Source organism: Pongo pygmaeus, chromosome 4, assembly GCF_028885625.2.
Source record: "Pongo pygmaeus isolate AG05252 chromosome 4, NHGRI_mPonPyg2-v2.0_pri, whole genome shotgun sequence".
Classification (NCBI taxonomy): domain Eukaryota; kingdom Metazoa; phylum Chordata; class Mammalia; order Primates; family Hominidae; genus Pongo; species Pongo pygmaeus.
Window position 1 is genome coordinate 64,304,027 of NC_072377.2, and position 14,642 is coordinate 64,318,668.

General features: G+C 34.6%; 1 protein-coding gene across 8 annotated transcripts in view; it reads right to left on the reverse strand.

The window, feature by feature from the left end:
* PDE4D (phosphodiesterase 4D) overlaps nt 1-14,642 on the reverse strand; it is a 1,555,180-nt gene that overhangs the window by 15,584 nt on the left and 1,524,954 nt on the right. For 7 of the 8 annotated variants that reach the window (XM_063664836.1, XM_063664835.1, XM_054489823.2 and 4 more), the window contains 5 exons: nt 7,750-7,843; nt 6,208-6,380; nt 5,201-5,299; nt 4,157-4,321; nt 2,891-2,990 (listed from right to left, as the gene is read on the reverse strand). In XM_063664836.1, coding sequence (XP_063520906.1) covers nt 2,891-2,990; nt 4,157-4,321; nt 5,201-5,299; nt 6,208-6,380; nt 7,750-7,843 — 631 coding nt within the window. Of the gene's footprint in view, nt 1-2,890; nt 2,991-4,156; nt 4,322-5,200; nt 5,300-6,207; nt 6,381-7,749; nt 7,844-13,882; nt 13,938-14,642 lie in introns of those variants that run through there. The other variant, XM_063664837.1, reaches the window with a different exon arrangement.

Sequence of the window (14,642 nt, forward strand, 5' to 3'; positions counted from 1 at the left end):
ATGGGTTTATAAATTTGATAATCAGAGGTCTTTAGAATTCTTTATTATAAGAAATATGGCTTCAGCTGCAGGCTTTGGACAGGATGGCAGCTCCAGCTCTGAGGCAAGAGCTGAGAATGTGCTGGCTTGACACATGGATGCTCAAGCCATCCATAAAATATAAAGTCAAATTTTAAAAAAGGTTTACTGCAAACTAAAAATAAGCACAAATTTTGATAAAATATTTCACGAAGCTACATATCACAAGTTTACAAGTTATTAGAAGGACTCCTTTAACTGCATGCTGGGAAGATAATTCTCTTACATGATCCCTAGCCAAACCAAGCTAACTAAGGCAGCAATTTTGATAATGCCCCGGGGCCCTGAACAACCCTGGGATACTTTCCTGTACAAAGTGACAATGCTGATTCATTCCCTCAGGAATAACACAGCCTCATCACACCTCACCCTCAAAAAAACCTTAGCAATCCAAAGCTACTCTGGCAACTGTGAACTTCCCTGTGTCGCTTTGGTCACACAGAAAGGAGATCATTGCAATATTACTAAATCACAAAGAATTTGCAGCAGCAGGATTAGTTATCCTTCCATCCCAGGCAGGTCACCAGCAAAATGACTTTAAACAAACAGACATCCTAAGGAGATAAAATTATCTTCTTCAGTTTCCTCCACTATTTCATTGGTTCTCAAACTTTAGAGTATCAGATTCATCTGTAGACTGAGGCCTTGTTAGCTTAAATGGCAGACTGCACAGGGACCCTGATGACCACCAGGGTCCTCCAGGTGCCAGTCAAAGCCCAAGTGCCCTTTAAAGCAGGGGTCCCCGATCCACCCATCGGCTGTGGACCAGTATCGGTCCGTGGCCTGTCAGGAACTGGGCTGCATAGGAGGAGGTGAGCAGCAGGCAAGCCCGCATCAGTATTGCCTGAGCTCCGCCTCCTGTCAGATCAGCAGGGACATTAGATTCTCCTAGGAGCGTGAACCCTACTGTGAACTGCTCATGCAAGGGATCTAGGTTGTGCGTTTCTTATGAGAATCTAACTAATGCCTGATGATCTGAGATGGAACAGTTTCATCCCAAAACCATTCTCTCCCTACTCCCCCAGTTTATGGAAAAATTGTCTTCCACAAAACCTGGTCCCTGGTGCCAAGAACATTGGGGACTGCTGCTTTAAGGGCTCAAAAGAATGAAGAATAGAGCACGTCCTCATTACCCTTAAAAAATATATCAGAGTACTTGGAAGACAGTGACCTTTCTATCAGTTGTTTTAATTTGTTCTCTAAATCTACTCTTAATTCTAAGGGAACATATAATGTGGTATATAATAGAATGCAAAGAAAACATACCAGTCTGAATGTTTGGTGTTTAAGAAATATATATATATATATCTTTAACACAAAAATTTTATGTAAAAATACATTTTATGTATTTACTAAAAATTGATAAAATTCAGAATATCTCAAGACATTCATAAGCACCAAAATAACAAATCAGGCCAGGCTCATGTAAGGTGCCAGCATGTACTGTATTGCATGACCTCCCTGCACTTCTTAGAAAGGACATCATGAACCCTCCCCACTGATACCATGTGAATGCAGGGAGCTGCATCCAATGTGTATTAATATTTATATGTATGCTTTGATGAGTTCTAAAAGTACCTCATTATAGGTGCTCATAGGTAGGTAGAATATGAAATGTTATCCTGTCTAATCTGGATAAATAAGTAAGTTCCTAAACTAAACTTCTAAAAAAATACTTGACTAACCACACATCTCAGGAAATCCCTGACTTTTCCGATCCTCTACGTGGATGAGTCACTAGAGTATATTTTGCTATAGGATAGTCCAGAGGCCATTACAAGATATAAAAATAGGTGAATAATCCTAAAGCTCTGAATAAATCTCTCAAAACAAGGTTACCTTTACATTCCTTCTTTAAATCTGGCTACAGCAAAGTACAGGAAATGAATGGTGAATTCATAAATAATTCTATAGCTAGATTGCTATAGGCACAAGAAGACTATCATCCACAGACTCAAGCAAAAATGAAAGAAAGGTGGATTCTTAAGCATACAACATTTTCAACAACTTTGCATATTTTTTATATATAAAAGTGAATTTATGATTTTATAATCTACCATAATTTATATTCTACCATATGGGAGGGAATTAAGTCATTGTTCACTTAAATCACTTACCAATTAACTTCAAGTACCAAATAGAATTTCTATAAACCTAAATCTCTTTACGAAGGGATAGCTCAAGCATTACCTAAACATTTCCTACAGAGGCTTTCTGTGCGGCAATGTCAGAGATGCTCCATATTAAACAGTCTCTACCATTCCTTATATTTCCAAATTCAGTGATGACTTCTTACAAGGTGAGATGTTAACAGTGAGAAAAAACCAAATGGTTGAAAAAAAAGAAGTTCCTATTACCCTTATTAGAAGATTTTAAAAAGGAAAGAACAGGGGTTGGGCATGGAGGAGGAAGGGAAGCTATGGCCTCTGAAGAGGATTAAGTGATGACCTACATAAAGTGAGGAACACTTAGCATTAATTCTCATAACTTTTTTTTTTATTTAACACTTTAGGGCCAATACAACTTTCTAAATCTTTCTGCACACTTTCATTTTTAATTACCCTTGTCTAGTAACACAGCAATATATTACTTTTAAAGAGAACTGGAACACATTTTTCAAATATCACACGCCTCAAGGGATATAATGATAATTTTCAGTTAAATTACATTAACATGCACTATCACTAAAACACATATATACACATCTCAAAAGAACATTATGGCTCTGGAAGACTCTGAGTTTATAAAGATCCTTAGTCATTCTAAAATGTACAAAGGAAAAATGTGTTCTGCAAAAATAAAGTTTACTTACTTGTATTGATCAGAAATTGATTGGACACACCAGGATGATCTACGTCATGTATTGCACTGGCAAAAATTGCTGCAAGAATCTCCAAATCTGTAAACACAGCCTGGAAAATCAGACAATATAGATAACATTACTATTCTACAATGATATGAATTAAAAGTATAAACAAATGAGAAATCTCTAGAATTTAAATGGAAAACAAAATGAAGCTTCAAAATGTGTTACAATGTGTCAAGGGAGAGTCTTAGATACTTATGAACTTTTAAAGTATAATCTTGGAAGAAAATATTTTATCTAATTTTATTATATCTCATGATCAAATGTTTTCCATTCACTGTATTTTTTAAAATATTAAAACTCTGAAATTCTTTTAAAAGAAAACAATAGTTTATTTTCTAAATATTTAAGATGTCTAAGAATATTCTGAAAATGTACATAAAATTAGTAAGACATAAGCCAATTCTTTTCTTTCATCGAAACCAGGGTTTCTCAACTTCAGCACTATTGACATTTTGGGCCCAATAACTCTTTGCGTGGGAGGCTGTCCTGTGCATTGTAGGATTTTTAGCGGAATTCCTGGCCTCTACCAGCAAGATGCCAGTATCATGTACAACTAAAAATGTGATAGTTGTGACAACCAAAAATGCCTCCAGACATTGCCAAATGTCCCTGGTGGTGGCAGGAGGGAAAGAAAGGGGAAGAGAAACCATCTCCAGTTGAGAATCACTCACCCACATGATGAGTTATTAACATAATTTTATAATGAAAACAAACTGAGTTATAAAATATATTTCTTAAAAATATATTTTAAGAAAATCAAATTACTTTAGTAAACAACTAATGAAATAACTTCTTAGGATTTAGAAAAATTAAAGTATTCTAATATATTCTATGAAAAAATGTCAATATATAGCTTATGTTTTATAAAACATTCTTTGGCCTATAAATAAAGGCCGTCAGACTAGATTTCAAGAAAACAAATTAACAAAAAGTGAATAAACCAGATGTGCTTTATGAAATGTCCAGTGGATCATTTCAAAGAAGCAATATCATAAACAGATCAATCACTAAATCTGTGACCAACTTTCATAAGCAAAATCCATCAAAGACTTGATTGTCTATTAACTATAGCATTTTCCCCCATAAGTCAATAAATTATACTTCCAATGAATCCAATTATCTTCTCCATTGAAAACCCTTCAGATAAAAGTTTAATAGACCTTTATGAGTGGCAAGTTAGTGTTCTTGAAATTTCAGAAACAGATTTACCTCTAAAGCAGGTGTAGATAATAGCACATGAGTAGACTGGACAACATCTGCAGCATGGATATTGTTGTGATAGGCCACATCAGCATGGTAATGGTCTTCGAGAGTCATAAGATATGTAATTAAAGTATCTACTGGAATTTTAAACGTTTTTAATAAATCCCGTTCCTGTAGGAAAAAAAAAATCATCAACATTTTTGTCTTTATGTGAAAAATTTCTCCATAGAGTATGTTTAAAAAAAAAAAAAATCACACACCAGTGTTGCCAGTGGATAACCTGGAAATGGCAAATGCACTCTCACATGTCTAGTGAGGAAAATGGGAACCTCTGAGAAGATCCAGGGACTCTGGGACAAAACCAGAGTTGGGTTGTCCTGCTGGAACCCAAGAATACTACGCCCTAGCTGTATGGTGTCAGGAATGAGCTGCCAACTCTAAAAGTTTCTATGTCCCATTATCATGGAGGCAGCTCCAGTCAAGCACTATTAACTCAACCCCTGCATCACACGAACTAAAAATCAACGTCCTCTCTAGGGCTGAAGTTTCCCATTCCAGTCCCAAGGTATCTACAACAGCCTTAACTTCTCATTTAAATCCCACCCTGAGCCTGGAGCAAAGGGTCAATAAGAGAAATGGATATGAAGAAAGAAGTAGAACACAAGAAAGTGACTGAAAAAACTATATTCTAAGGTTAGCCAGCAGGGGCTTTATTCATTTTTTTTAAGTTAGTACTCCATTCTCTATGCCAGTCAGGTTCAGATGACTAAGATGATGTCTAAATTATTATTTTAATAAATTGCTTCAATTTGGCTATATCACATCTTTTTCTTAAATGCAAAAAAAAAAAAACAAAATTGATGTTTTTTGTGGTTTATCCACACTCCACCTTTCTGTATCTTGTCCCTTGGCAAAGGAGCAAATAAGGATAAAATTATAAAAATAAGCAAAAGATGGGGAATATTAAAAAAGACAAAATGTATGCACAAGCTACAGACTGGACATTAAGTTCCTAAATAAAATAAATGTAATAGAACTCAACCACCTTACCTGAAAAATGGTGTGCATGATAACAGTCAAGGGCCGGTTACCAGACAACTCTGCTATTCTGAAAACATGAAGACCCCATTTGTTCACATCTTCTAGTTCCTGGAGTGAAAAAAAAAAAAGATACTAAAATATTAGAAAGTGGAGTAAAATATGACTCAATGAACACAATCATTTAAAAATTACAGACCTTAGGTGGCCGGGCATGGAGGCTCAAGCCTGTAATCCCAGAAATTTGGGAGGCTGAGGCGGGCAGATCACTTGAGGTCAGGAGTTTGAAACCAGCCTGCCCAACATAGTGAAACCCCATCTCCACTAAAAATAAAAAAAATTAGTCAGGTGTCGTGGTGTGTGCCTGCAATCCCAGCTACTTGAGAGGCTGAGGCAGGAGAATTGCTTGAACCCAGGAGGCAGAGGTTGTAGTGAGCCAAGATCGCGCCACTGCACTCTGCACTCCAACCTGGGTGACAGGGCGAGACTATGTCTCAAACAAAACAAAACAAAACAGACTTCAGTGTAAAGATTGTTAGATTTTTTAAACAATGGTTCATTTTAAATGTTAACAGACACACCATGTAAGCATAGGCAAACTTTAGGCACATTTACTTAAATGTACTGAAAATTGAATAGTATGGCTTAACCTTGTGACTTTGACATTACAACATATTTATGTACTTTAAGTATCAATCACAAAGCGCTTCTTTAATGGATAAAATCTATTCACAAAACGTTAACTGTTTTCCTAAAACCCAGAAGACGTGACAGATTTCTAACTCTTTAAGGCCAAACAATGAAATGAAGATGCAAATAATCGCCCCCCAAGCCCCTAAAACATACCAAACTACCTGTCTAAGGCACTTTAAAGGGAGCTTTATAAAATGCCTTCCCATCTTCAAAAAAAAAAAAAACCCCATTAATAAACTTTTCTATCCATTTAAAAGACTAGAAGTGAATATTCATGAAAGGGCATCATTTAATATTTATGATCCTGATCTTTGAACTCATCATACCTTGGCAAGGACATCTTCTTGTTCAGTTTTAACTCCAAACCTTGGGATACTTGAATTAGTCAGACTAGAGCTGTGCATCAATTTCTTGACTCCACTGATCTGAGACATTGGTCTTTTCTTTTTCTCCTTTTCCTTCTGAGTTGGAGAAGGAATTTCCACTTCATGTTGCTTATCTTGAGAAATTTAGAAGATATTCTATATTAATTATTAATTCTGTTTTATATCATCATATGCATAATTGGAAGGATTATAATTGATCATTATATATTCCAGGAAATGTTTGCAACTAAAAAGTTTCCTTTTAGAGAGTTCAGTATTTACATTTGTATTGGACTTAATTTGATATCTTCAAACACAAAATTAAGCAAATAAGTTCCATTACAAAATAATAATATCAAATGTATTCCATGGTTACTTCTTTGATACAATGTCCTAATAAAAAATGCTGCAGGACTTAGCATGACAGCAGACTCAGAATACACAACAGGTGGTTATTTCCACTGTTCAATTCCATTCCTTTTTGAAATTGACTTAGTGAACTGAAAATTGTTCTTGCCAACTAAGGACTACAGTTTCAATACATACTTTGAAATGGTAGAAACTTTATACACAAATGTCATGAAAACAGCAGTATATAAAACTAACAGCTAACTGAAATGGGTAACACTGTGGGAGCTGAAACAGCAGGTTTTGGATGACTTAGATTAATTCTGCTACTTTTTATTTCTGTATGATAGTGAGATAAGGGTTAAATCCCCAGGTTTTATCGGAGCATAGAGAATCATAAATATTACCTGATAAGTGAATATGTACATAAGCTAATTGTATTCTATAGTAAAAGACCTAAGATATCTTCCTACTTTCATCCACGATTTCAAGGCAGTGATGAGCAACTCTAACTCATCCTTATACATAGAACATGTTCCATAAGTGTTTAATAAATGTTAACTACATATAACAGCAATTTTGTTTTGAAAGTAAGTCCAGGATACATTCAAATTACTGACCTTTATTTACTGCATTTTCTTTCTGTGGATGAGGTACAAGAGTTGTCCCAGGACACCAAACTCAGCTATTATTAGCAAACTTTTATTTAGCATTTGTATTTTATCTGCCCACCAGTTTACTAGGCTTGATGTCCACGAGACGGTAAATTCATCGAGGGCAGGAATCATTTCTAATTTATCATTAAACACCTATAGCCCAACAATGGCTGGCATTTAATAAGAATTTGTTGAATATATGAATAGATCTCTCTATAAAACATATTTTACAGTTTGGTACTATGAAAAAATGGCAATACATAATCTAAATTCAAGAATTCCTAAAGTCCTAAATAAAACTAAGAAAATGTACTTTGTCACCTGCAACTCTAAAACTCAGAGGCGTATAGTGTCAAATTATTAATATGACGAATGAAAACAAATAGAACTTCTAACGCTTGTTTGGTTTCCAAAATGAGTTGGCACCCCAATCCTCCTACAAAAACAAACAAGCAAACAACTGAAGAAAAAAATCGTAATTGCATGTTGTTATTCTCACCTAAGAATGTGTTTGATATAAACTCTGACACTTGATTTCCAGACCGACTCATTTCAGAGAGATGGGTGAGCTCCCGATTAAGCATCCTTTTAAACTGAAAAACAGAAAAGTAAAATGAAATAATAGAAGAGGAAAGTTTAAGCGAAATATATATGCATACTCTGAGATACAGGAAGATATGCCCAAAGAATTTTTACGTTGTCCTGACAATTTAGAACAGTGCCTTCCAGCAGAATTTTCTTCAATGAGGGAAAAACACCATAATCTGTGCTGCCAATTTTAGCAGTCACTAGCCACAGGTGGTTACTAAGCATTTGAAATGTGGCTAGTGCAAATGAGAAATCAAATTTTGAATTTTATTTAATTTTAACTACTTTTAATTTAAATAATCACACGTGGCTCATGGCCACCAGATTGACCAGCACAAATTTAGACTCTCAAGGGAGGAAGGGAAAATCAGGAGAAATAAGCAAAGAAAAGGGAATTAAAAATTAAGATGTATTATTAGTTATTTAGAGAAGAGAGAAACTAATTTATAGCACATAAAAGCGTCGCCATACAATAAAACATGGAATGCTTTCTTCAATTAATTTATCATTAGTAGAAATGAATATATATACTGATCAAGGGCTTAAAATTTAGTCTTTTACTCCAAAGCAAAACTTAATAGACTTGAGTATTCTTCCACAACTATGGAGAAGTAAAATATTTAAATAAATACTGTATAATGTTTCCTTTTAAAAGCTGTTTTTCAAGTAAGAGTATAACATTTATTGTTTCTCAACATCCACAAAATTTACCATTTTCCCAAGTCACTAAATAGGAAACAGGTCAATTTTCAATAATCTACTTCACAATTTTTATTACTGATGCCATAGTGCCTATTTCATTGAAAGAAACACTGGAATTAACCTACCAACACCACATGGCATTACCAGTATCCAAAACTCCCAAAGATTTTACGCTTGTCCCACCCCCATCAGCTGTTTCTTAAGCATTAAGCATTTCAGAGTCCTTTGACTCTGAAAACAGCCTGACAAGGCCTGTTAATAAGCCTTTAATATTTGCCTTTAAATACAGAAACAATGTATTTTTTCTACACATAGAGTAACTGCTATTAGATACTTGACAAAAAAAAAAATCAGACACATTTACTCTAATCATCAGATTAGCCTTTAAAATTTGAAATTTCACCATAAATTCTCATTTAAGTATGAAGGTAAGTGTTGAGTTTATATTTTAGTGATGTTTGAAATATAATTCTTACTCAGTATTTAATTATTTAGAATTATTTTGCTTCTCTGCATAATTCATACCAAGATGGCCTAACTCTATACCGTTTGCTAAATGACTTCCAAAGTCAATCTTATAGACCATCTAGATTAAGTTTTAACTCAGCATTTAACTGTTATCAAAACAAACAAAATACCCTCAACCATTTCAATGGACTGTTGGATGAGAGAAATGTGTATTCGCATTCCAGCGTAGTCAAAAACAAAGAACTCATCATTTACATTGGGTATATCTCCTAATGCTTTCCCTCCCCCCTACCCCCACCCCACAACAGGCCCGGTGTGTGATGTTCCCCTTCCTGTGCCCAAAATAATAAATGCTGGGGAAAAAACAAACACACAAAAAAACAAAGAACTGGCATGACCAGTACAAATTCTGGTTGTTAAATTACTGGTCTAGAAAGCTTAGTCTCAAACTCAGGAACACACTAAATTCACTTCTTTGTTCATATGTTTTTATAACTCCTTTCTAAGTATAAAATGTACATGTGCTATAGAAAACTTAGAAAGCTATATCAAAAAAAGAAAATAATGTAAATCCCCATTGCTGGAAGATAACCACAGATAATTTGTTAAATTTCCTTCTATGCCTTTTTTCTACACTTGTATGTGAATACATATTTTTAAAACTGGCATTAGGTGGTATACAGAACATAGGTTACTGCTTGTGTTCACTCAGCATTATATCTTATAACCTACTGAAAAAAATAAACTTTGGGCCTTCTAAGAATATTTGTAGACATTTATAATGGAGTTCAAAATTTTTTCTGTCTCTCTTTACAAAGTTATATTTTCTTGAGTAAATTATAGGCTATCATATAATTTAATGAGCTAATATAGAAAGTGTCTTCTATTTAGCCTGGCACATAGTAGATGCTCAATATTATTTGAGTTCTTTCTCCCAGCTCACTTTCTGGCACTTGGTCCATAACTTTTGGGCCTTTTAAAGTAATAGCTGATTTTTATCATTGCAGGTCAGACAGATGAAGGATTTGACTGTAGTTATAACCATAAAAATAGTTACTTAAATAGCTAGCTCCTCTTTCTCAAATCCCATAAAGAATTTGGAATAGCATTAGTATGGGAAACCATAGCTATGTCTCAAAAGCACAGCTAAAATGTTATGCATACACAGGTTTAAAAAAACTGTTTGCTTAAGACTTGGAGCCAACCCAAATGTCCATCAGTGATAGACTGGATTAAGAAAATGTGGCACATATACACCATGGAATACTATGTAGCCATAAAAAGGGATGAGTTCATGTCCTTTGCAGGGACATGAATGAAGCTGGAAACCATCATTCTCAGCAAACTAACACAGCAACAGAAAACCAAACACCACATGTTCTCACTCATAAGTGGGAGTTGAACAATGAGAACACATGGACACAGAGAAGGGAACATCACACACCAGGGCCTGTCAGCGGGTAGGGAGGGGAGGGACAACATTAGGCGAAATACCTAATGTAGATGACAGGTTGATGGGTGCAGCAAACGACCATGGCACATGTATACCTATGTAACAAACCTGCACATTCTGCACATGTATATCAGAACTTAAAGTATAATAATAAAAAAAATCTTTGCTTTACAGATAAATTCACACTTGGAAAAATATACTCATTAGGCAAAGCATATTCCAAAGAAAAGAGTCTGCTAAACATTTTAACATTCAGTGTTAAACATTCAGTGAAATATACTGACCAGATATACAGACCAGATAAACATTCAGTGAAATATCTCTTTGACCTAAAATTGTTCATGTTATGAGCTAAAAGTTGCTATTAAGAACTACTTGGTCATGACAAAGTCCTTTTTTTTTTTTTTTTTTTATAAAAGATGGGAGAAGAGGCAAGGCTTTCACCATTGCTAGAATCTCAGCAGTCTATACAGGAACTGCTGCCCTCCTTGCACTTCTCTCAATAAAGCAAAACAAGGGAAGCCTTCTGGGAGTGATTGATAAAGATAGATAGAGACCCAGTTATCACAGGTTCATCTTCTAACTTGTACACAACCTAGTATAAGGATTATGTTGCCCAAGGAGAACATGTGGATGCTACCTGCAGATATGCTACATATATTATTGGATTTTTCTAAAAGAATATAAAGAATGAAGTATAATTTTCCTGGCAGTTTGCTTAAACAATTCACCAAAATAGCCAGTTAGTACAAATAACTGAAGAACAAAGCCAATGAAAGGAATCTAAATATTGTGCAGACTAGATAAGTGACATACTGCATGTTCATCTTTCTGGTCATATACATTATTCCCAGAGTACTTTCCAGCCTTTGTTTAAAACACAAAAACATGGATTGGAGAAATCCTCCATCACATGCCCGCCTCCCTACCAAGGCTTATAAGGGACTCCAAGGAAGTCAACATTTCATTTTAACATAATTATAAAAGACAATATTTGAAGCAATTACCTCTCTTCCCTAGGAAGACAGTATAAGGAATTTCCTAAAGATAATTCTCAAGCGTACATTAAGTTATAACACAAGGGTATTTTCTAAAAGGAATTAACATTGTTTTCCTTTTTTGCTATCCATATAAAAGTTTCAGTCCAGCAAAGCTAAATTAATAACCACAAAAATTACCATAAGTGCTTTCTCAACTGGTAGTTGATCTCACAAATTGGTTTTGGAGTGCATAGCTAGATGTACTAAAAAAAATGCACTAGATCATTCAACAAACATTTAAAAATGTGATACTTCTCTCATCTAAAAATAATTATATAATATTTACTAAGATAACTACATAAAATTACCAAAAGGGGAAGGACTGATTTAAAGCTAATACAATGTATTCTTCTGGGAAATCCCATCATATTTCTCAATTAATAAATTTAGAAGGGACAAAACATTAAACTGCTGTTTGAAACGAACCGATTGTAAAATGCAGAACCATTTAAGCATTTAGTTTATTTTTTTAAGTGACCTCTAAATATTTTCCATTGATGAATTTCTAATTGTTTTTGGCCTAAGTAGTCTGAAAACAATACACAGATTTAGGGTTGCAACTAAAAAAACAGGGGAGGATTTCTAAGTGAATGCTTTCGAATCCTTTGTTCTCATTATACATCAGAATGTCTGTGTACAGCAGTTAAGGCATAAAGGAAAGTAAAAATGCAGTTGAATCTGAATACTGTATTTTGCTTTTCAGAACTGCAATTCTTCAATTTACATTATGCATTTAAGATTGTTCAGGAAGCAAACTAAAATAATAAAACAAAATTAAAATGTTCTTAAATGTAATCTCCTTTACTTCTACATCACGCCAGTGTGCTACTGGGTATATTATATATCCTCCCAATATATATTTAAGGAGGTGGTATGGGTCCAACAGTAAGAAAATTTGCTTATTTTTTCCTGACAATATTCTGCTAAAAATCATTTGAATATGCTGCACTGTGATGCATTACAAGTTTGGTAGATATCAGTATTCAAAGTTATTTAAACAAATACTCCATTGACTGCATAAAAATAAATCCTTCCAAATGCATAAGACCAAATATATCTATATTTGATATTTTTACATGTTTTTAAAGGTACAGTATTAAACATAAAGCTGTCCAGGAAAAATTTTCCTCAAAAAGAAAAGTACTAAAATTCTATATTTAGATTCTTGGCAATATTGTTCATAATCATAGTACAAATGGTTCATAATCATAGTACAAATATGAAGCCCTTCAAAAATACATCGATTGTGAGTAGGCTGAAAGCTAGGAGCTGAATTCTGGGGGATAATGAGGGCTTCTTATATTTACTCTCCATACTTTTCTGCATTTCTGAAGATTTTTAGCCAAGAAATGGCTAACAAAATTTAAATAATGGAAGTCTATATATTTTAAAAACATTTTTAAAAATCTGAATCATCCACAGATTTAAAGAGAGGTAAGGAATCATGACTACTTGGACAACCAATACTGAAATAAGTTTTCTAATTTTTTTAGAATTCAAGTAAATCTCTAAAACAAAGGGGGAACTTGTCCTTCAAAAAGAAAGAAACAAAGCAAACGACAAACACTCCAATCTGAAAAATCCTCAGAGTAACAGAAAATGAATCTTTTAAAACGTGTTGTGATTGGCTCCTGGGTTCAAGTGATTGGCTCAGATATCAAAAATCTGTGAAGTGATGTTTCATTTAGGACTGAATAAGGTTTTTCTACCTCCTCCTATTGTGGAGACAGGATCACAATGCTAATGTTACCACAGGGCATGCAAAAAGCCTGCCAAGCATGGACACAATCTTATTAAATTGTTTATTCATTTCTTGAGATTCACAAAACAGTGTAATAAAAACTTTGTTCAGTTTTGCAAGTATAATAGACAATCAAGTTTTCACTTTAATATCACTTACATAGTTAAGTAATGTCAATTTTTAATGTCACCTAGGGCTTTATAGCTAAAGGTGAAAAAAACGTATTCCTCGTCAGGTTAAAGTGGTATAGATTTTTAGAAACAGCCACAAATTAATTTTATAAACTTTATGTGCAACATACTAACTGGAATCCATAAATCAGTATAAGTAATTTGGCCCAATAATTTACTTGCAATGAATGTATTTAATTACCATATATTTTTCAAGCACAATTCAAACATATACCACACGACAAACAGAAGAACTACTGCATATCTAAAAAGCTATTTTAACACGCAAACTACAACTGATGAAAGTTACACAATCTTATCTTGACCACTATTAGCACGTATTTCTTCCTAGTTCATGTGTAAGGAAAGAATACAAGATTATTTAGAAAGCTTAGACTCTACTGTAATTTGTTCAAACTATCAGTTATGTAATCAGAGTAAGGAGTTTTCAAAAGCTAAATAAGTCTTACCTTTATGTAGCCCCAAGACACTGACAGTAAATAGTTTGCTTCAGGCATTTTTGATTGATTATGTGTGTGTGTGTGTGTGTGTGTGTGTGTGTGTGTGTGTGTATATATATGTATATATATAGTAAGCTCTAAAATGTATTTAGCTTCAAAATCTCGATATTTTAACAACCTCCACAAGCCACGCAGAGTATGAGTTTTTAAAGATTTCTGGTAATTAAGTATACATAAGAAAGCCTCGCATTAAATCCCATCCAGCCGTCTTCCCATCGAATACATGCCATTTGTAAGACTCCAGAATGGCACAAAATTCAGCAACTATTCTGAATAAAGAAAATCCACGTGATAAAGGAATATCTAAAGATCTAAGGGTCTGCATCTTTCTCTCCCGAGCTCCAGGGCTTAATGAATAATGTATGTCAAGATGCTTAGTTGCAAGAAAGGCTAGACCTGTCAAAAGCTACCAAATAAGGAACTGCAGGGAAGCCGGGAAGAGTGACAAGAAGCCCTTCCCATAAAACCCCAACTCTGCACCAATTGCATTCCAGCTCTTAGCCTATAAGGCGAGGGGGTGTGGCCTCGGTGCAGGCTGCTTTGGGATTGGTTGGTAAGGGCCAGCCTCTGGGGAGGCGTTCTCCTCAGCCGACAAACGCCATTGAATAATGGTATCCCTGCAGCTCTGAGGCCACCCTGAGGAAAGATGAATGGGGCTTCCCTCTCGCAGTGATGAATAATGACCATAAAACTCCTCAAAATTCGTAGT